This window comes from Budorcas taxicolor, chromosome 3 (assembly GCF_023091745.1).
Source record: "Budorcas taxicolor isolate Tak-1 chromosome 3, Takin1.1, whole genome shotgun sequence".
Lineage (NCBI taxonomy): Eukaryota > Metazoa > Chordata > Mammalia > Artiodactyla > Bovidae > Budorcas > Budorcas taxicolor.
Window position 1 is genome coordinate 112,753,235 of NC_068912.1, and position 22,240 is coordinate 112,775,474.

The 22,240-nt window shown below is 61.0% G+C and overlaps 2 protein-coding genes across 2 annotated transcripts in view; one reads left to right on the forward strand and one right to left on the reverse strand.

Annotated features, from left to right (window-relative positions):
- Positions 1 to 1,798: 1,798 nt before the first annotated feature.
- Positions 1,799 to 11,238, forward strand: SNORC (secondary ossification center associated regulator of chondrocyte maturation). Its single transcript, XM_052638274.1, has 4 exons — positions 1,799 to 1,871; positions 8,683 to 8,865; positions 9,926 to 10,076; positions 11,155 to 11,238. The coding sequence occupies exons 1-3, from the start codon at positions 1,799 to 1,801 to the stop codon at positions 10,033 to 10,035; spliced, it is 366 nt and encodes a 121-aa protein (XP_052494234.1). The 3' UTR covers positions 10,036 to 10,076; positions 11,155 to 11,238.
- Positions 11,239 to 13,144: 1,906 nt separating this feature from the next.
- The window catches only part of NGEF (neuronal guanine nucleotide exchange factor), a 45,387-nt gene continuing 36,291 nt past the window's right edge, over positions 13,145 to 22,240 (reverse strand). Inside the window, exons 7-13 of the mRNA XM_052637708.1 lie at positions 21,065 to 21,139; positions 17,414 to 17,503; positions 16,256 to 16,419; positions 15,707 to 15,862; positions 15,344 to 15,423; positions 14,514 to 14,618; positions 13,145 to 13,335 (exon numbers count right to left, since the gene is read on the reverse strand). Of these exons, the coding sequence (XP_052493668.1) occupies positions 13,145 to 13,335; positions 14,514 to 14,618; positions 15,344 to 15,423; positions 15,707 to 15,862; positions 16,256 to 16,419; positions 17,414 to 17,503; positions 21,065 to 21,139 (861 nt within the window). The remainder of the gene's footprint in view (positions 13,336 to 14,513; positions 14,619 to 15,343; positions 15,424 to 15,706; positions 15,863 to 16,255; positions 16,420 to 17,413; positions 17,504 to 21,064; positions 21,140 to 22,240) is intronic.

Below are 22,240 nucleotides of genomic sequence, written 5' to 3' on the forward strand. Positions count from 1 at the left end.
ATATTCAGCAATGGAAAAGAATGAGTCACTGCTACATGCAACAATATGGATGAATCTCACAGAACACTGAACAAAAGCCAGACATAAGAGTTCACGCCATACGATTCCACTGACTGGAAAGCTAATCTATAACAAGAGAAGACAGATCAGCACTTTGAGGGCACTGATAGGGAGGGGCAGGAGGAATCCTGCTCATTCTACATCTATCTGGGTGATGTTTACACAGGTGTATATGTGTATGAAAGTCCATCAAGCTGTAAGCATAAAATTTGTGTACTTCACAATATTTAGGTCATTCCTCAAAAAATTGCTGTGGAGACACTGGGCTTCCCTGATAGCTCAGTTGGTAAAGAATCCACCTGCAGCACAGGAGACCCCGGTTCAATTCCTGGGTCGGGAAGGTCCCCTGGTGAAGGGAAAGGCTATCCACTCCAGTATTCTGGCCTGGAGAATTCCATGGACTATATAGTCCATGGGGTCGCAAAGCGCTGGACATGACTGAGCGACTTTCCCTTCACTTCAGAAAATTACCCACCCCCAAAAGTAAGAGACAGCAAAGTTTCACATAAATATAAACGCTAAGAAGAAATTTAAAGAAGTGTGATGAGTGGGTGGGGAACTGACTGCTCAGAGCTGAGACCTGAGTGGGGCTAAGGAGGTAGCTATGTCCTGAGCTGAGAGACTGCTTTCTGGGAGAGAGGGCAGCAAGTGCAAAGGCCCTGAGGAAGAGTGGAGTTTGGTGTACTGGAGGAACTTTGTCAAGGCCATCAGACTGAACATAAGTCCTTAGTTTGACTTTTTATCCTAAAAGTAGTGGGGAACCACGAGGGGTGTGCTGTAGGAGGGTGTACTTTCTGAGAGATTAGACGTGGGGAGTAAGTGGAAAAGACCGCTGATGAATTTTATGTGGCTGCAACATCTGGAAGGTGGGGAGCTGGAATTTAACTGAGCAGGGATGGGGAGGCAGGGGCGTCAGGTTTGTTTTGGCAATGCTAAGTTGGAGACGCTCATTAGATGCCCTTGGGGCCTTCCGGGAGCCAGCGGGTGACGGGGCCAGACCCAGGCTGGACACGGATGTCATGAACACACGAGTGGTATTTCAAGTCCCAGACACCTGGGAGAACAGAAAGCGGGAAGAAGGGAACCAGGGCGTTTAATGCCGTGGGTTTTTCCGGAGAGAGGAGAGCTTGCTAGAAGGCTGGCTGGAAACGGCTTCGGGAGCATGGCTACACCGAGCTCCGTTGAGCACCCGCTCCCTGCCAGGGGTCCAGAGCCCAGATGTGAGCAGAGCCTGGCCCTGCTCGGCGCTGCCAGCCCACGGTGGCAGTGGCTCAGGCCTGGGCCTTGAGCACTGAAATGCAGATTCCTGGGCTCACGCGCGACCCCCTGGGAAAAAGAGCTAGAGCCGTTGCGTCTGCAGTCACCCTGGGTGAGTCTTCTGCACGTGGGGGCTTCAGAATCTCAGTGGCCTAGGTGCGTGCGTGTCTGTGCATATGCGTGTGTGAGAGGAAGAGACAGAGAGAGAAGGAGGAGAGAGGGAAAGAGCGATTTCCTCTTGCCCTCTCTGAGGGTGGGGCTGCTCCAGAGTTCAGGGAAGCAGTCAGCTCTGTGAGCTTGGCTGTGTGTGTGTGTGTGTGCGTTCATGTGTGGGGGGCGGGCACGGTGTCCCAGGAGGACAGAGTTTGCATTGATGAAAACCCTCCCCAGCCCTTTGATGCCTCGCTCCCTCTGCCCTGAAGTTGAGCAGCTCAGTCCTCGGTGCCTCCCGCCCGCTGGCCACGCGTGCCCCCCGGCCAGGATGGCGTCCTGTCTGGCCCTGCGCACGGTGCTGCTGCTCCTCTGCGGGGTCCTGGCGCCTGCGGTGCTCACAGGTAAGGGTGCTCCCAGCCACCGGCCTCCCGAGGCGAAGAAGCGCCTTAAGGCCCACCGGGCAAAGCCATTCACCGGGATGGGGTGACCATTTGGGGTGATTCCGGGAAGGGCTCCTCTGGCACACAGGCTGGCAGCTACGTGTCGGAGGCCTCTGGGACTTGTTCGTCACAGAGACTGTGACCTCTGAAGCAGGACGGTGACTTGGGGAGCAGGGCCAGGGACCTTAGCTGCCCAGGGGAGGTGGGGGCCACTCCAGCACCCTAAAATCTGAAGGAAGGCCTTGAGAATCTGGGTGGGAGTCAGGAGGGGACACCAGGCACAGGACAAGCAGCTGACAGGCAGAGGGCCCCAGATGTTAGGTCCACGGAGCTCTGCCATTTACGTTTTGAAGCCCTAGAGACCCTTCCCTGCTGGTTTTCTCAAATGTCCTTTGAGAAGGTACTATTTCCATTCTAAGAAAAACATTTCAGAGGGGAGCACAGGACCAGAAACCCCTCTGTAAAACCAGGAGGATGCTGGCCTGATGCTCTCGCACTGAGGCTTGAAAGCAGCCCGGGTCTGGGGTCTGGCGAAAAGAGTCCCGCCAGCCTCGAAGTGGTGGGTTCCCGGGGATCCGAGCCCCGGTGTGGACACAGCTGTGGGGCCCTGCGCTGGGAGGGGCTGGCCCAGACCGGCTGCAAAGCCTGAGAGGCACAGGCTTCCAGGTGGTCTCTCTCCTGGAAGAAAGCCCTCTCCTGTGGCCAGGAGGGCAGGGTGTCAGGGCTCCTGTGGGGAGTCCTGGGGCTGGAGAAACCAGTGGTTGGGGGCTGGAGACCCTCTCTGCAGCGTGGGTTTTGGGGGGCGTCTGCAGATCTGGGCATCGTGTGGATGTGTGCTGGGGAGAGCCGCGAGAGGAGGTGAGGCCTGGGGTGACTCCCGCAGCCACGCACTCAGGCACAGACCCGGGAGGAAACGGGGTGGGGGGCAGTGAGGATCCCGTGGGCCCCCGGGCTCTCTCCAGAAGCCCTAGAAGCAGCTCACAGGCTGCCTCTGCTTCTGGTTCTGTCCTCCTCGCTGTTCCTCAGGCGCCCTGCACCTCTCCCCTTCCGTGTGGCCGTGATAACCCCAGGACCTCTGCCTCCCAGGCAGGAGAGTCTCTGTAGGTCTCCCGGGCGCACAGGCTTGCGGGCCGGGCCAGGCGGCTGGTGGCCCTCAGTACAGGTTGGGAGAATGTGTGGAAACGTCCCCAGCCCCTCTGCTGGGTGCAGGGGAGTCTCGCGGCAGAACACCCTCCTTGCCTCGCCTGCCTTTGGGTGGGCGAGCCAGGGGCCTGGCGCGGTGCCCGGGGCCCTGGGGAAGTGACCCAAAGTAGGGTGGCATTTTCCGTGGCTCCCGTGGGCCCCACCCACCCCAGTGACACGGCTTCTCCCGCCCGGTGGTCAAAGCGGGTGGAGGCGAAGGTGCTGGCGCCCTGTCTGTCCCTGAGTCTGGGGCCCGTGTGGGCAGCTTCTGTCCCATTCCTGGGTGCCCACGCAGCCAAGCTCTTCCAGCTGAGGCTGCCGGCCAGAGGTGCCTGGTCGGACGGGGCGTACACGGCCCGGGTGGGTGGGTTTCCTCTGCTGCCACAGGAATGCCGGGCATGGCCTCGTGGTGGGCGGCATGGGGACCTCACCTGGCCTCACCTCCCGACTCCCCGGCTCAGGTCCTGCCCAGGGCCAGGCCAGCCAGCCCCACCCCAGCGCCTCTGGGCTCCGGTGGGGCTGCTGTTCCTCCTGCCGGTCGGGGCAGGAGTGTGTCGGGGAGGCTCTTAGCTGCCCTCCGCGGGCTAGAGGCTCAGAGCAGGTGTGCGCCTGGCCCGACAGGCCCCTGGCCCGCTTGCTCTCTGGGCTGGGGTTGGTCCCAAGCAGGGAGGCTGGGGTGGCCCTGTGGCTGAGATCCAGGCCTGGCCTGCCACCCTCCCTGCCGGTCGCCTGTGGCCACAGCTACTGCGGCGGAGGGAGCAAGCCAGGTTGAACGGGCGGGAGGCCAGGGCCCCGATGAAAAGGCCCTTCATGGCCACACAAAGGCCGTCTGTGAGCTCAGGCGCCTGGCCTCGGGGCCCAGTGGTCAGGGTAAGCGTTAAACAAACTTATTTACCGAAAGGCAGGGCGGCTGGGGGCAGTGGGGCTGGGGCTGGGGCAGGGAGGGGGAGCCCACAGTGCCCAGGCCTGTGGCAAGGTCACAAGGCCCCCACTTCTGGCTTCTCTGGCCAGAGCGGCGGAGTCACAGGATGTGCTCACACCAGTCCTTATCCCCCCACCGTCTTCCATCCTCACGTCGCACCTCTGCCCGCCTTCCACACCTACCCCTCTGGGTCCCAGCCTCCACACCTGCCCTCATGCCAGCCCCGCTGCCTGGCACTTCTGTCCCACCTTCCCCCCTCCTCAGATGGGGCCTGCAGTGGGGAGCCCCCTGGAGAAGTGCTCCTGTACCCAGCTCCCCACAAGGGTAGGTTTGGGGGATAGAGCTGTCTCCCCTGTCACCCCAGCAAACTGCACAGCCCGGAGGCAAGCAGATGAGGACAGGAAAACGGCCGCCCCCTCTCCCTGGCAGCTGCACCTCCTTGGTGGGAGGGCTGGGGACTTGAGTTCAGGCTGTGGTTCTGGCCCATGTGTGTGTGCCTTGGGGATGCCCACCTGGGCTGGCCGGGAGCCTGGGGCCCCGATGAGTTCGTGCAGCCTGGATCAGCCTTGCGGGGCAGGGGGGTCTCCTGTGACGGTCAGCTGCGGCAGCCGCGGAGCCCACAGAGGGACCAGGGCCATGCTGCCCAGGCCCTAAAGGCCTGGGGTGGGGGGCAGAGGCAGCAGCTGACGATGGCCTTGACAGCATGGTCACCAACTTGGAGGGCTGGGAGAGGCACGGCCCAACCCCCGATTCACAGGTCGGGGAGGGCAGGCCGGCGGCGGAGCCAGACTGCTGTGGTCCCGGGGTGATGGAGCCGGATTTGGACCCAGACCTCTGGTTTGGCTTCCCTGATGGCTCAGAGGGTAAAGCGTCTGCTTGCAATCCGGAAGACCTGGGTTCAATCCCTGGGTTGGGAAGATCCCCTGGAGAAAGGGAAAGGCTACCCACTCCAGTTTTCTGGCCTAGAGAATTCCATGGACTGTACAGTCCATGGAGGTCGCAAAGAGTCGGACACGACTAACTGACTTTCACTTTCACTTCGCTCTGATTTGGCTCATAGCTCAGCTGGTGAAGAATCCGCCTGCAATACCGGAGACCCGGGTTTAATTCCTGGGTCGGGAAGATCCGCTGGAGAAGGGATAGGCTACCCACTCCAGTATTCTTGGGCTTCCCTTATGGCTCAGCTGGTAAAGAATCTGCCTGCAATGCAAGAGACCTGGGTTTGATCCCTGGGTGGGGAAGATCCCTGGAGAAGGAAATGGCAACCCACTCCAGTACTCTTGCCTGGAAAACCCAATGGATGGAGAAGCCTGGTAGGCTACAGTCCATGGAACTGCAAAGAGTCGGACACGACTGAACGACTTCACTTTCTTTTCTTTCTCTGATTTGGAAGACAGTGGGGCAGCCCCTCAAGCTTCAGAGCTGGCTGGGTTTTGGAGGGTGTGTGTGGGTGTGGGTGGGGGTGCGTGCATTACGCCTGGGCTGGTGTGTCTAACAGGAAGGGTCCAGGCTTTTGCAGGGGAGGGGCAGACAGGGAGAGGGGCTGGGTGGGCCTCCCAAGTACCTTGCTCAGAGGGCCCCCTTCTCCCCCAGAGATGGCCCCCACAGGCTCTGGCAGAGGGCAGAGAGTGACAGCCAGCTCTTGGGAGAGAGCCCCGGCTCTCTAGGCACTGAGGGGCCTGTCACTCCTCTCACTTAGCTAGGGGCTGGTTCCTCTGATGCCACCCATTTTGGCAGGGCCTGATGCCCAGTTGTGGAGGCTTCCCTGGGCCAGATGCCTGGCAGCTGGGGGTGAGCTTTGGCTGGAGGTGGGACAGGGAGGTGCCTGGCTGCTGCTCTGGCTTGGGTGTGTGGTGAGCAAGCTGCAACCAGGGGGCCTGTCCGTTTATCTGGGAGACGCACAGTCTGTGAGCCTTAGACCCCAGGGCCTGCTCAGTCACTCAGTCGTGTCTGACTCTTTGCAACCCCACGGACTGCAGCATGCCAAGTTCATGTCCATTAAATCGGTGATGCTACCCAACCTCAGACCCAGGCCTTTCTTTCTGTTCAGCCCTGGGGAGCCCGAGGCAAGCATGCCAAGGGCATGGAGCCCTCTGTAGGCAGCTGCCAGGTGGCAGACCTCAGCCCTTCCAGGCAGCGACAAGAGAGCCCTGACAGAGTCACAGGAAAGTCACTGAAGTGGGTGCTAGAGCAGGGTGGCCCCCAGACCCCAGCACTGCAGCTCAGCTGGGGCCCTGGAGAGAGGAGCTTCCACCCACTGGGTGCAGGGACCTTCCACCCCAGGAGGTCTCCTCACCAGGGATGTTTCGGAAAAGGGGCCCAGGCCGGGGCAAGGCCTGGGAGCATGATAGTGGTCCCTGCCTGCAAGCTGATCCTCGCCACTGATCCAGCCGAGGCCTGAGAGAGGCGGCCAGGGACAGGGCCTGGGGAGCTGGGGACCCCGTAAAGTTTCATCATGAAAAGATCTTAAGTTTACAGGAAAGTTACAGGAATAACCCATTCCAGTAGACTCTTCTCCTGGATTCACCGACCACCAACTTTTTGCCATATTTTCTCGTATGTCTTCCCGGCTCTGTCTACTCGCTCACCTAACTTGCTGAACCATCTGATGGTTAAGCTACAGACCCCGTGCCCGTTTGCCCCTAAATACTTCTGAGAAAAGGGTATTCTCTTACACAGCAGAGTCAGTTACCCCAGTCAAGACGTGCACAAGGCTGCAGTACTCTTCCTTGCCCTGCAGCCTGGCTCACGGTTCGCCAGTGGACCCCACAGGCCCCTCCAGGATCTCACGTTGCGTTGTGTTGCCAGAACTCCTCAGTCTCTAATCCGGAACAGCCCCTCACTCTCTGTCTCTCGCGACCTTAATATTTTTGAAGACCTAGTTATTTGAGGACTGTCCTGGAATTTGGCTTTGGCTGTTCACTCATGATTTGGCTCAAGTGGAAACTGTTGGCAGAGACCCCTGCAAATACCTTTGTGTCTTCCCAGAGCACCCCCTCTCCAGGAGGTGTTGAGCCTGGAAGCAGGGTGTGGGTCTGGCTTGTCTGTGCCCAGGGTCCGGAGCGGTGTGTGTGTGTGGGGGGCAGGCCTCGGGGGTGGAGGCCCCAAGAGTGAAAGGTGCCCCAGGAACTGGCAGGGAGACCAGCCAAGGCTTGTCTTGCTGCTGCTGCTGCTAAGTGCTCAGTCGTGTCCAACTCTTTGGCAACCCCAAAGACTGTAGCCCACCAGGCTCCTCCGTCCATGGGATTCTCCAGGCAAGAGTACTGGAGTGGGGGGCCATTTCCTTCTCCAGAGGCTCTTCCCGACCCAGGGACTGAACCCGGGTCTCCTGCGCCTGCTGCACTGGCAGCCGGATTGTTAACCACCGGCACCAGGGCTATACTGACTGAACCACAACTTCCAGGGAAGTTTCTGGGAAGGTACAACCTGTGACTGTGCTGTCCGAGGCTTCAGTCCCCAGGAGCACTTAACTGCCAACGCCCACCTAAGTTTACCCTTAGCCCCGGTCTCCTCGGAAGCAGGGACACACAGTTCCCTGCTGGTGTCACTGGGACGGTGTGTTGCGATGCCCACTCAGCCCACTCCAGCATCCCTGGATCACACCCAGCTCACTCAGCAGCTGGGGTGGGAAGCCTGGAGCCTGGTCTTGAACTTGACTGGGGGTCTGAGAAGGCTGGATGGGCCCAGGGCTGGGGTGTTGCTGTGTAGCTCCTCAGGCTAGGATTCTTGAAGGGGGAGCAAGACTGGGGTGTCTGGGGCCACAGTGGGGGTGGGGGTGGGGCTGGAGTTCCCATGCCAGATTCTTGTCCTGCCCTCTGGGGGCCCCTGTGTACCCTGAACCTGCCGACCTACCAGCGAAGAAAGGGTCCTGCAAAAAAAACACTGCCCAGAGGCTGCCCTGCTGATCCAGCCCCTGCTAGGGTTGGGGTGAGGGTCTCCTGGAGCTTCCTGAACAAGCTCCGCAGACACTCCTGCCCAGCCCTCTGCCCCTGTCTGGTCTGGAGGGAGCAAAGCCCAGGCATCACGGTTTCTCCGGGTACAGAGGCTCTTGCGCTTTAAGCCTCAGACATTGGGGGGCATGTGGAGCCATGTGTGGGAGCGGGACCCCAGGCCCTGGGGCTACGGTCAAGGAGAAGCCGGGCTGGCTGCCCAGGGGTGGGGGTGGGCCTTTCCTCTCCACCTCCCAGGACGGCTGCCCCTCACCACCTGGTGGGCAGAGTCCCCGGTCTCTGGACAGGACATTGCTTCCCTGTCCTGGCGCCCTTTCCAGGGTGAAGGCTGCCCTGTGTGGGGAGAGGACCCCTTAGAAGTGTCACTGCCCTAGGCCCACAGACCCCCAGCAGTTCAGCTGGGGTCCGCAGGCACTGCTGGGGAGCATCGTGACCCCCACTGTTGTTCCCCCACCATGGTCCCTACTGCCCTGAAGCTCCCTGTGAGCCCCCAGTTCTCCCAGCTTTCTCCTGTGGGTGGCCCCCGCCACCATCAACCTGTCCCGTCCTGGGTGGGAGGCAGCCTGGCCCCAGTAGGGGGTCCAGGGCCACACGTGGGACCCCCCCACGGCCTCCGGCAAAGCACCGCGAAGCACCCCTTCCCAGTCGTTCAACGGCGGGGATGTCTCGTCGGACCTACCGCCCGGGGGACCTACTACACCTGTCCTTGGCCTTGCAGCCGAGGGCCCGCAGGAGCCCGCGCCCACCCTGTGGAACGAGCCCGCGGAGCTGCCGTCAGGAGAAGACCCCGTGGAGAGCACCAGCCCCGCCTGGGAGCCGGCAGTCAGCGGCCCACCCGCGCACACCGCCACGCCGAGCCCCGAGGACAGCACCGCCCAGGAGCGCCTGGACCAGGGCGGGGGTACGGCGGGGGCGGGAGGTGGGGAAAGCGGGGCGGAGGCGGGACACTGAGGGGTAAGGGGCGGGGGGGCGCGGGCCGGGGGCACGGTGTGCGGGGGCGGGGGGTGAGGGGAAAGGATGGGGGGCAGGAGGAAGGGGCAGTAGGGCGGGGCCGGGGGCAGGGGTGGGGGTGCGGAGGTGGGGGTGCGGAATGGGGGGTGGGGACAGGAGTGGGGGCGGCCCGGGAGGAAGGGGTAGGGGGGCGGGGGCGGGGCGCGGGGCGCGGGTGCCGGAACTGGGGTGCGGGTGCGGAGGTGGGGGTGGGCGCAGGAATAGGGGTTGGGAGCAGGGATGGGGGCGGGCCAGGAGGAGGGGTAGGGGGCGGGGCCGGGAACAGAGGCGGGGTGCGGGTGCGGGGTGCGAGCGTGCAGAGGTCGGGGGCGGGCCAGGAGGAGGGGGCGGGGGCGGGGGCGGGGGCGGGGGCGGGGAAACGGGCGGGGGCGGGCCGGGGGGAGAGGTGGGGGCGGGGGCGGGGGCGGGGGCGGGGATGGGGAAACGGGCGGGGGCGGGCCGGGGGGAGAGGTGGGGGCGGGGGCGGGGGCGGGGGCGGGGATGGGGAAACGGGCGGGCGGGCCGGGGGGAGAGGTGGGGGCGGGGGCGGGGGCGGGGGCGGGGGCGGGGATGGGGAAACGGGCGGGGGCGGGCCGGGGGGAGAGGTGGGGGCGGGGGCGGGGGCGGGGGCGGGGGCGGGGATGGGGAAACGGGCGGGGGCGGGCCGGGGGGAGAGGTGGGGGCGGGGGCGGGGGCGGGGGCGGGGATGGGGAAACGGGCGGGGGCGGGCCGGGGGGAGAGGTGGGGGCGGGGGCGGGGGCGGGGGCGGGGATGGGGAAACGGGCGGGGGCGGGCCGGGGGGAGAGGTGGGGGCGGGCCTCTGGCTGACACGGGACGCGGGTGCGGGTCGCAGTGCGGGCGGGGGTGGGTGTGCAGGGGTGGGGGTCGGGCGGGAAGGAGAGGTGGGGGGAGGGTGCGGGGCGGGCGGCGGGCCTCTGGCTGACCCGGCCCCCTCGCCCCGTCCTCCGCAGGCTCGCTGGGGCCGGGCGCCATCGCCGCCATCGTCATCGCCGCCCTGCTGGCCACCTGCGTGGTGCTGGCGCTCGTGGTGGTCGCGCTGAGGAAGTTTTCCGCCTCCTGAAGCGAATAAAGGGGCCGCGGTGCGGCTCGGCGGCACCCCAGGTGCGCGCCCCCCGAGTCTCCTTGTGTCCGCGCGTGAGTGTGTCGGCGAGCGGGGTGGGGGGTGCGGGGGTGTCGCCGTGCTCGCGGGGCGCGTGCGGGAGTGCACATGCGCCGGGTCCCCCGCGGGCGCGCGGGTGCGTGCGGGGGCCTTCGGGGTGCGGGAGCGGGCATGCGGCGCGCTCTGGCCCGAGTCCGGCGGGGACCCCTGCTCGTCCCCACCCCGGACTCCCCGCCGCCTGCCTCCCACCGACCCCTCCGCGGGTCAGGGAGCGCTGCGAGGGAGCGCGGACCGGCGGGAGGCCCCCAGGGCTGGAGAGGGCAAAGGCCAGCCCCGTGCCCACCGCCCTGCTTCTCGAGGTCTCGCGGAGTCCCAGCGGGGTCCGGTGACTCACGGGCGTCCCGGCTTCCAATCAGATGATTGGTGATTTTGTTGGTGGGGGGCATCTTCAGACTCCGGCAGCCGGCAGCCGGGGCGCTTGTCTATGGGGTCTGAGTCCCAGACCCGCACCCTCCGGATCCCTGGGGACCCCTCGACCCCCAGGAGCGAATGAGGCACGCGGTGAAGCCTGGGTGCTATGGGCCCCTGTCCCCGCTCCCCAACACAAGCCCCAGACGGCCTTCCTCGCCTGGCCGGGTCGAGTTCCAGGGGACAGTGGCCGAGCCTCTGGCACAGCAGGCAACCCCACGCGGGACGGCTGTTAGGAAACAAAAAGGGCTTTCAAGCTCAACCCTCCTCATTTCAGCCCTGAAATCTTGGGGGCTAGACCCAGACGCTGCACCCTGTCTCCCAGCTTGGCCCTGGCACTGGCTCCCTGGACAGGCCCTCTGTCTCCCATACCTCCCAGGAAGCCTAACCTTTGTGATTTAGAGAGGGATTTGTAATAGTGGCTTACCTGCTCTGGATGCAGCAGCAAAGAAGCTAGAACCGAGTCTTGGAGTGAGGACCCTAAGGCCTGGGGTAGGGGGGCTGTCTGCAAACCCCAGAGATGGTTTAACACCAGGGCCACAAGAGGATTCTTCTGAGCGCTGCAGAGAGGAGCTATCCTTCTTTCCTTATTTTTTTCACCATTATCTCTAGCAACCACCTTGGCCTCGTTGGTTTGTCTGAGTCCCTGAGCACACTTGTTCCGGCCAGTTTTCTCCACGTGGATACTCAGATGACCGACCGTACGTGGTACCCATTCACACTCCCCAAGACACGTCATGGCTTCAGAGTTTCGGCTTATAAAAGACTGTTGCATTGCTGACCGGTTTTCATGAAACTGTTTATAAATTATTACACGTAACCTCCAGCAGACAAAGCCTCCTTAGAGCAGATGACACAAGTCACTATGCTGTCTCCCAGCTCCAAAAACAAAAGCTGGATAAAGACTAGGACCAACGACCCCCCACCCCCACCCAAGAGCAGCATGGGGCTCAGAAATGGACCCTCTCCCCTTTTCCCAACTCCTAGGAAACTCAGGTGCAGGAAGACCCCCCTCCCCGCCCCGCCCCACTGGGTCTGCAGCAAGGAGGTACCAAGAGCATCAGCCCCTCACTGGGATCCGGGGGTCCCTCCCCAATTGGACCAGCATGTTGCACGGGTCTGAATCTTCCAGGGATTCATCCGGTTCTCAAAGGGTCTGAGGGCCTAAAAACCCCAACCATGTTGTGATTTCTGGGAAGATGCTCCATCTAAATCCTGGGCTTCTGATCAGCATCCTGACAAGGAGGGCGTGGCCCCTGGCAGGGTTGGTTTCCAGGCCTTCCCCCATTCTCAGAACTGGGGGGAGGGGGCACGGGGGGGAGGGGAGGGGCGTGGCCCTAGGACCCACTGCAACCTCCAGGTAACTGGCTACCGCCTCTGAAGGTGGAAAGAAGTGCCCTGGACCAGTGGCTGGCTGGATTGAAAGCCGAAGTCTCAAGCCTGGTGGTCAGATCCCCTATGGGACCACACCGCCCCCCATACCTCTGTCCCACAGTGGTCTTCCAACCCTGCCTTCTCACTCCCACTGCAGGAGGATGTCCCCCATCGCCTCAGACAGCTTATTCTGTTTGTGGAGTCCCTCACAAGTGGAGGTCCAGATCCACTTCCATCCTGAGGCCCCATCCTGGCTGCTTCCTCCTCCACGGGAAGCCTCCTCAGCCGTCTCCTTGGACAGGCCGCCTCCACGGCTGGGAGGGGGGCTCTTCTGTCCCTGCCCAGACCCTAACACGGCATTCCTGTGTGCACCAGGGAAATAAAAAAAGGAGACCTTCCTCTATTTTATACATGATGCTTCTTTTAATGCAGCCAAAAATGATATTTGCTTTTCTCAGAACCATAACCCGTACAGGATGCAGTGGCCAAGTCATTCCTTTGTGACACCAGGGCTCCTGAAGGGGCAGGTAACAAGTTATATCCAGCCGGTCAGGGAGCCAAAGGCGGCGTGGGCCCTCAGCCAAGCTCTGGCAGGCCTGCCATGAGGCAGAGGCCAGCCGTGCAGCCAGAGGCGGGTGGAGGCTTGGGGGCAGAGGCGGCCAGATGGTCTCCTGGTCCTCTGAATTGGAGACCAAGGGCCGCTCATCAAGCGCATGAGGCCAGGGTGGTCCACGTGTGCGCCTGGCCAGGTCTAACAGCTTCGGGGGAGAGGACACGTGCAGGGAGTCATGATACCTTCGCCTTCGCACTTGCCCTGGGCCCGGGGCACCCCAGGGTCTGGGGCCTCTCAGTACCAGGGGCGGGCCCTGGAGCCTGCCCATCGTCTGCCCTCCAAGAGACAGAAGAGGTGGGGTAATACTGTTTAAAATACAATTTCTCATCTACAAATGCAGCAGAGGGATGTGGGCAGCACCCTCTCTCCAGTGGGTGAGCGAGGGGCCAGGACACAAGAGCACGAACCACGTGGCAGGGAGAGGGTGGGAGCGACTCCGGCAAAGACCGCCCCCACCGAGGTCAGGCCACACCCTGCTGCCTGGGGAGGCGGGGCCTTCCCCCAGAGTCCCTCCACTGTCCCCTGGGGTCTGCCTGCCAGGCCTTGCTCCTGCCTACATCCCTCCACCAGGCGGGGGGTAGGTGTTTGTGTGTGTTGGGGGGGTGGGGTCAGGGGTCATTGCCGATTCCGGCTGCCCAGCTTCCTGCGGTCTTTATTCTGGCTGCGCTGAGGATCGTCCATCTTGTGGACACGGAAACACTCCTTGAGGTTCTGGGACCGGATCTTGGGGTTCAAGATCTCCTCGGTCATGTTGCTGGGGAACCAGCCTCGCTCCTGATCATGCAGACGCTCGCCGAAGATCCAGCCTGGGAGGGAGGGGAGACAGAAGGTCACAAGCTCTCTCCAAGTGGCCTGGGCTGGGCCTCCCTCCGGTGTGTGGGAAGCAGGCGGAAGGGAGACTCGGGAGTCCGGCCAGCCTTCTCAAGGGCCCCCTGCCCTCACACCCACTGATGGAAACGCTCAGACCAGGTGTATCCCCCAGAAGCTGCGGGGAGGGGTGCAGCCCTCCTGGGGAGCACACTGCCCGTGCACAGGGAGGTGGAGGAACCAGCCAGACCCTGCGCCATCGCGGGTCCCATGCGTATTGACTCCGGGACCCATTCCCAAGCCCTCAACAGTCTCAGGCTGCCCCACCTGTGGCCAGGAGACCCCAAGGGCCACCCTCAAAAGCGAGAGGCATCGAGGGGCTGGTGGGATGGCAGCTGGCCCAGGACGCCACCGTCACCCTCTGGTTGGGCAGCCCTTCCCTGAGCCTCAGGCTCCTGAGAGCTGGGTGGTCAGCTGACGGCGGCCAGGTCACGAACCGGCCAAGTGCCCTGACTCTCTACTCCACCCCACCCCCACATCACGGTGTCAGGGGGGCAGGCTGTGGCCCAAACTGCAGGTCCTGCTGGCAGGTCCTCGGGCAGGGCTGAGGCCTGAGGTCGGTGGGGCAGGGGCATGTCTTCTGCAGGCCACTAGGAGGGGTGTCAGGCTGTTTATATTCTGGGGATGGGGGACTAGGGCAGGAACCACAGCTCGCCCAGCACTGGGTGAGCCCCTAGGGTTTGCAGTGGTGGCCAGGGTCTTCCCCGGAGGTCGCCAGCCTGCGACCTTCCAGCCAGGACCTCAGAAAAAGGGGAGGAACTGGGGTGGGGAGAGATGCTTTGTGCACTTTGGGGATTTAGATTAGGAACAATTGATGTAGAAATAAGGGGTTCGTTTTCCAGGAGGGGGGAGCCAACCTCTGGCGCTGGTGTCAGCAGGAGTGGGCAGGAGCCCCAGGGGGCAGCTTCCTGGCCCTCATGGGACCACAGGCCTGGCGTTCACAGGCTCATCTGGAAGCTTGCCGCAATTACAGGTCTGGGTTGGGGTGTTCCTGGTCTTCATCCTTCCCACTGTAATGAGGAAGCTGATGCCAGGGCCAGACGAGGGGAAGGGGACCGCTGGGCACGGGGTAGGTGCAGGGAGCCCCTCGGGCAGAGGCGCCAGCACTGGGCCTCACCGTCCTCTGTCTTGTCCAGGATGTTGAGGATGTCGGCCAGCTCCAGCGTCAGCTCGTCCGGCTGCTGGGCCACGTACGGGTGCACACACTGGACCTGGGGGCAGTCTGAAGGGAGGAAGCGGTGGCCTGTCCTCATCACGTGGCACCCACCCTGGCTGGGAACCTGCAGAACCCGGCCCCGCCCCCCAGAAGTTAACAGGGACACGCCCCCCACCCCCACCCAACCCTTTCTAGGAGACAGGGCAGACAGGCAGCCGCTGGAAAAGGGCTCACTGGAGGGAGGGGTGGGCGTGGCTCCAAAGAAAAGCACGTCAAAACAGCCGGCAGTTCTGAACAAGTCATAGCGCGTGCAGGGGGGGCTTTTATTTAGAGTTTGAAGGAGGCTCCTCGGTCCTGGGCTGGGCCCTGGGAGCGGCCGGCCTGGGGACGCTCAGGACTCGGTGAGCGTGGTCAGGATGGCGCTTGAGCCCTTTCCTATTTTGGAACGTTTTCAGACAATTGGCCGCCCCAGAGAACACTGGCGTTTACCCCCTGTGCCAAATCCCTTCTGGTTTCCTTGCGGCACCGGTCACTTAAGACATGGTGACTTTTATGTCTTCATTAACCGTGGAAACACTTGCAGAGCTCAGGCACATCATGTCCTCCTCTGTGGGGTACGGAGCTTGCATCGGGGTGCGAAGGACCTCCGGGCAGTCGAAGCAGCCTTGCAGCAGCCTCAAAGGCCCGTTAGGCGGAGTGCAGAGGGCCCCATTCGAGGATGACCTGCAGAGTCCTCCCTGACCATCACCTGTCCCACCCGGCAGGTGGCCCCTCCCCAGTGGGCTGCTTACCGAGCAGCCGGGATGTGAAGGAAACGAACTTGGTTCTTCGGTTAGGGGCCAGCGAGGTCATCCAGCGCTTCATCTCGCTCCTGGGTCAGGAAGAGGGCAGATGCCGCCAATACAGAGCGTCAGGGACCACCCGAGGGGAACTGCGGTGCCAGGCACCCAGCAGGCTGGCCCCGGGGTCCCGAGCTTGGCAGCAGGGAGCGGGCCAGGCAGAGCCCTGCAGAACCTCCCTGGGGGCATCTTTCAAGTCAGTGGGTGAGGGTGAGTGAGCCCACGACACCCTCTGGACACGGCCTGGGGGAGGAAACACGGGAGCTGGGTGGACAGCAAGCCCCAGGGAAGGGGACAGCAGCTTTGGGCACTCACTGAGAGGACGCCTTCAGCATGTAGGTGGCCTCCCGGTCATCCGAGTTCTCGAGCAGCCGCAGGATGAAGACGTTGGCCAGCGTCTGGCCCTGGTCCTCCAGCTCCTCCGCGCGCAGCAGGCCCCGCGGGGCCGAGTCAAACACCTGGTACTTGTCTCTGGGGACCCGGGTGGCAGGAGGGGCTTATTGGTCCCCAGGACACTCGGATTCCCAGGAGACCTCCCACCCCAGTCCTGGCCAGCAGGACTGGCCCCACTGCAGCCGCTCCTCACCGCCTTCGGAAGCCCCCCATCTGAACGCCTGTCCCCCTCATCCCCAGCCCCCCACTCACCCTCACCCCTGGCGTGGATGATGGACAAGGGGCCTGCACCCCTGATACAGGAGCTGCTGGGCACACCCCGGGTGGTAGGCACTGAGCTGCAATACTTAGGAGAACCGCCACCCAGTCGGCAGGAGGGAAAAACTCAGGGGTTTAAATAAACTTGCCGGAAGACCCAGGACACTGCCCCCAGGCCCTGGTGACTCCCCATCCCGCCCACCTGCCGCTCACCCTGGAATCTGCCGGCAGATCACCAGCAGGTCGTTGAAGAGAAAGAGGTAAATCTCCCGGAAGAGTTTCTTGGTCCGCAGGGTCCGCGAGGTCTTGGGGCCGGACATTTGCTGCAGCTCGCCCTGCTTCAGCAGCCAGCGGGAGTGCGAGATGATGGGCACTGACTGGGGGGCGGGGGGGCGCCCGTGTCAGGAAAGGCTGTGCCCTGCGCACCCTGCCCCGGCTCCCCTGCTATCCCGACTGGAGCAGTCGCCGCGGTTATGGGTGCTGGGGACTGCACTGGGCCCAGGACACAGGCACTGGTGGGTGCTGGGCACACGCGGGAGGGGCACGTGTGTCTTCCCGAGTGGGCAGGTGTGTATTTGTCTGCTGTTTGTGTGTCCTCGTGTGCGTCTGTGTATACGCACTTGTGTCCTGTATGCGTCTGTACTCACGGGGCTGTATGTGCACACGTGGGTGCACATGTGTGCTATCATGCCTCACCAGGCTCAGCCTGAGTGATGCAGAATCAAAGGATGGTTCAAGTTCCCAGGGGAGAGGGGAGAACTGGGTCCCCCAGGGCGAGGAGGCTGGGCCTGCACTCCCCCACTCCACAGCTCTGGGGCGGTTACTCAGCACCCAGCACTTAGCCAGCAAGTGGAGCTACATGAGGCCTCCCCACCATCCCAAGGTCTGTATCTTCAACTGAGGCTCGGCGCCCAACGAGCCAGCGTGACCTCACAGACTCTTGGCGGGCACCGTGCCCTTGTGCCCACATCACCAGAAACCCTGGGAGCCCTTAGGGTCACTGGTGCCTGAAGCTTTACACAAAGTTGGGGAAGAAGGTGGGTAACTTCCACCCGATGTTCAAATCACCCAGGATTAAGAACCCCTGGACTGGTTCATGTCATATTCTTCTTTCGAGCTGACTGTTCAAGGTCATGCAGCCGGTAACTGAGAGCAGGCTGCTTTCGGGTCCCTGCACTGCCCTGCAAGAAAACAGTCTAGGCCAATGTGATGGCCTGGTGACTGGGGGCAGGGGAGGGCCCTCCGCTAGGGGGTCGGGGAGGGCCTTGGTGGGCGTGGCACCATGCTGAGACCCAAGTGTGGCCGTTCAGCGGGCCTGGCTAGTGGCCTGCGCCCCAGGCTGGCGGGCGGGGCCGGGGACCTGTGACTGACCTTGATCTTGAACTCCATCTTCTTCTGGATGCTGATCATCTGCTCTGTGCGGCTCATCTTCCTGACGCCCTCGTTGCACGCTTTCACCACCTGGAACAGGAAGGCAGACACGTCAGGCACCCGCAGCCGGCGGCCTCTGGCCACATCCTTTGGGCACTCAGGCCGCAGCTGAGACACTGACTGGCCAGTCTCAGTGGGGTCTCAGTTCCAGTGGAGAAAGCCGGGGCCTTGTCCTTGGTGGGATGCGGACCCCAGAGAGAACAGAAAGCAACGCTGACCCCTCGCATCACCTAAGAGAACGGTTTTCAGCAAGATGTCCTGTCTCATCTGTCAGCCTGGAAATGCCCGAGGCCTGGGATTCAGGCTCTGTCACGTGCTGCAAGGGGAGCCTCCCAAGCTTCCTGGGAGGCCACCTGGGTACCAAAGGGCCAAATGAAAGCAGATTTCCTGCGCCCTTGTTCCAAGGACACGATATATCCGCTCAGGATCACGGGTATAGAGAACAGGGCCTGGCACTCAGCATGCGGGAAGGAAGACAGTGCCCAGAGGTGCACGTATGGGGTACCCCTGCAGCGGTGTTTGGAACGAGGAAAGCTGTCCTCAACCTAAATGTCTGCCAGTGGGGCAACTGGGATTGATTAGTGCTTGTAAAGCCACATAGCCCTGTACTCTGAAGTCATGAAAAAAAGCACTGACTTTACATACACTGAGAGAATGTGTTAGTCACTCAAGTCGTGTCCGACTCTTTGTGACTGCAAGGACTGTAGCCCACCAGGCTCCTCCATGGGATTCTTCAGGCAAGAATACTGGAGTGGTTAGCCATTCCCTTCTCCAGGGGATCTTCCCAAACCAGGGATCAAACCAGAGTCTCTTTCATTGGCCGGCAGATTCTTTACTGCTGAGCCACCAGGGACGCCCACGTGCGCTGAAACAAAGGGCAAAGCCAGCTTATAAACTACAAGCCCCTTCTGCAGGGAATACAACCATGTGTGCAGGTGTCCGTCTGGAAGGGTGGGCTCCAGCATGTTGGCAGTCGGGTGTGGGAGAACTGCGGATCTTTGCCACATTTCTGTTTATGAACAGTGTGTGAATCTGTATTCACCGTTTTTATAAATTAGGGGGAAAAAACCCCACCTTTATAAAAAGTGATACTGAGAAGCAAGAGTATACCTTTCATTACAAGGAAATAAAAAGGGAGAGGAAAGCAAAAAACAACTTGAAAACAGAGACTGCTGGCTGGTGCCCCGAGACCGCCGGGGCCAGTGGGAGCTGGGGTGGAGCTCTCGTCTGACCAGGCGCATGTGTCCCGGGCGCAGCAGAGGCCCGGGCAGAGGCAGCCAGGCTGGCAGGCCACTGGCCCTCCCTGACCAGCCCGCTCAAGGCGCCAGCCTTTCGCCAACTAGGCTGGCAGGGGAGTGCCATTTTCCCCAGTATTCAAAGGGTATAGTCGCCAGAGGGGTTTCACAGCCACCTGGCCTGGAGTGAGCGACAGGAGGAGAGACCTGGGGAGAAATGACTGCCTTCAGCTACAAAGTCCTCGTGGCTCAAAGCGAGAGCGTAACAGGCAGGGAGGCCAGGGCTCTCCAAAGGGAGGAAACAGGCTACAAGAGTCAGACATTTTTTTTATTTCTCCCTTAAGCAGCAGGAGGAAACAAACTGCAAGTGTCAGATTTTTTTCCTCCTCTATACAAAACTAAAAGGAGGTTTCTCTTAAAGTTCTGTGTTGCCACGACGACACCTGGTTCCACCAGAACTTAACTTCTCTCAAACTTTGAGCTAACCAATCTGGTTTTCTTATGGAAATGTTTTCCTGAAGCTATGTTAATGATAGGATACTGAAAGAGGAACTCCCCAGGTCAGAAAGAGGGTGGCTGGATGGCATCACCCACTCGATGGCCATGAGTTTGAGTGAACTCCGGGAGATGGGGAAGGACAGGGAGGCCTGGCATGCTGCGATTCATGGGGTCACAAAGAGTCGGACACGACTGAGCGACTGAACTGAACTGAATGACATAATGAAACTATGTATTTGCTTTGGAATTTGCCTTTATTCAAAATGGTTCCACCTAAGACTAACTTTTTTCTTTTCTCAAACCTTGAGCTGATATTGACTCAACAAACCAGTATTCATATCAATTGTTTTATGGCCAAGAAATGACATCCCTCATTCCATCCTATCTCAAAAATGCATATATATTGTGGGACAGGGCCCTGGTGAAACTCCCTCAGCCTTGAGATGTCTCTTATCTGATTAATAGCTTTCTAACAGACAAAGTCCTGAATATTCATTGGAAGGACTGATGCTGAAGCTGAAACTCCAATACTTTGGCCACCTGATGCGAAGAGATGACTCATTTGAAAAGACCCTGATGCTGGGAAAGATTGAAGGAGGGAGGAGAAGGGGATGACAGAGGATGAGATGGCTGGATGGCATCACCGACTCAATGGACATGAGTCTGAGTGAACTCCGGGAGACGGGGAAGGACAGGGAGGCCTGGCGTGCTGCGATTCACGGGGTCGCAAAGAGTCGAACACGACTGAACGACTGACCTGAACAGACATAAAACAGTTTGCTAAAAACTAGCAAGAGGGTGCTCTTTCTGACATCGTTCTGATGTCTATGTCAGAAGCTTTGTCTATCTCTTTTGTACTTTAATAAAACTTTATCACACAAAAAGCTCTGAGTGATCAAGCCTCGTCGCCGGCCCTGGATTGAATTCATCTCCTCCGGAGGCCAAGTTTCCCAGCGTCTTTCACGGCTCAGCAACAGCCTTTCAGAAGTGGCTCAGAACCACCACCCAACAGCTATGGAGGCTAGTCCTTTCACTAAGATGCCCTTTTACTAAGCTGCTGCCGCTGGTATGCTAAGCGGGAAAGAATTCTCAACACCATGCCCTGTTATGGGGTCACCAGCACAACAGTGGCCCCCCGCACAGATGCCAAGAGTGGGCTTGCAGCTCCAGTGGACACCCAGAACCACACACACGTGACGGTGCTTTAAGACAAACATTTTAAGACAAATCTGCCAGCCCCTCCCACCCAGCGTGTGCTCTGCTGACAGCTTCCAGCTCTTCTGGCCGAGGATCAAGAGCGGAGATGGTTTCTCTCCACTCTGGGGCAGCAAGGGCCCAACTCGGTGGGGGCGGGCGCGTCTCCTGCAGCTCTAGGGCTGAGGGCTGGGAGAGAGATGGAAAGGGGAAAGGTGGGGTGGAGGGGACTGCAGTAGGAAGCCCAGGGCAGAGCTGCCCAGGGCCTAAGAAGAGCCAGAATTGTCCTCAGAACGTGGGCGGGGAGGGAAAAGCCGGAGCTTTTGACATTGGAAACGAGAAAGGATGAACACGCCATGATTGGGGCAGCAGTGTGGGGTTGGCGGGAGGGGTCCACAAACACGTCTGTGAGTAAAGGGCGCCCGCTGGGGGCCTGGTCCACCCTGCACGGTGGCAGCCTGGGGGGAGAAGGAAGCCCTCTGCCTGTGCAGGCCCCACCTGACTTATTTTTTGGACCCGGTGACTTTTCTGAATTGCCAGAGCAAATATGAAAGTGAATTTGCATCTTCCAGAGACAATACCAAGACAGGAGGGAGCAGGACAGGGAGGTGGGTCTAGAGAAGACAGTTTACTGGGAAACGTGCAAAGAGGAAGCGCGACTCACCAGCTCCAGTTCCTTGTGGGCATCCAAGGCGGTGCCTTCGCGCTCAGACCTTTCCTCCACCCTCTTCAGGATGTTCTGGGCACAGGAGAGTCCGCACTTGGTTTCATCTTGGACGGCCGTTCCTCCATCCCCACCCTCTGTGTGGCGGCCTCCCGGCTGGTCCCAGCAGCCTCACATGGCTGTGACACCCCCATGAAGAGAGCGGACGTGGGGCGGGAGAAGCTGCCACCGACCCGGGGGCCAAGCGTTGCACACAAGCCTTGCCTGGCTCTAAGGTGAGTCGAGGTCTCCTCCAGGACTAACTACGAGGGCCACGTCAGAGCCCCAATCTCCTTACAGCGGAGACCGAAGCAAAGGGACTGACCACGAGGCAGCAGGGAGACGGGGAGGCAGGGCCAGCAGCCCGAGGAGGGTCACCCAGGGTTGCCCGTCCCGAATCGAGCTCAACGTTTGCCGCAGCAAGAGTGGGCCTGTCATCTGAAGCTAAGCAGCAATGACCTGGAGGTTTTGTTCACTCTGGTTTTGTTGGAAAAAAAAAAAACGTATTTTTTCCAGTAGTTGGGTTTTTTGGAATTTCGCCTATAAATGGCAATTTTTGCATTGCTCTTCACATTTTACACGGTTCCTGCCTCCCGGATCTCATGCCCGTAGTTTGGACCTGTTCTCACCCCATAGGAGGGTTGGGCACATCTCAGCACAGTCCACCTCCCTCCTGCCCCATCCAGGCTGCCCCACGTGCTTCAGAACAAACATCTCCAGCTATCCCACACAGTGGAGGATCACCCCTACCAGCTGGACACCAGAGTGATGGGCACGCTTTTCACTCTCTCCTGAGCTCCAGACCAGACCCACCTCTGGCCATCCCTCAGCTGCAGGCCCCCCGCCCGCTCTGTGTGGTCACCTGTCCGTCTCTGCCCAGCAACCAAGCCAGCGACAAGCAGTCAGCTCTGACACCGCCTTACCCCTCCCTTACCAAGCTGGGGGCGGCGCTCAGCAAACCCCGCCTTTAACAGTCCCTAATCGCAAATCCATCTCCCAGCGGACAGTGTGGCTCAGGTCCACCTTGTCTCATTGGGATGAAACCTGGTTTAACGCCACCTGGGTGCCAAGAGCGCCCACCCTGACTTCTCCCTTTGACCCTAAACTTTTGTTCAATGGCTCAAAGTCCTCCCAATG

Excerpts from the sequence above, each read along its gene's own strand:
- SNORC (XM_052638274.1), top strand. The coding sequence starts at position 1,799 with ATGGCGTCCTGTCTGGCCCTGCGCACGGTGCTGCTGCTCCTCTGCGGG. Across the intron at positions 1,872-8,682 it reads GGCGCCTGCGGTGCTCACAG|CCGAGGGCCCGCAGGAGCCC; the intron begins GTAAGGGTGCTC and ends TTGGCCTTGCAG. Across the intron at positions 8,866-9,925 it reads GCGCCTGGACCAGGGCGGGG|GCTCGCTGGGGCCGGGCGCC; the intron begins GTACGGCGGGGG and ends CGTCCTCCGCAG.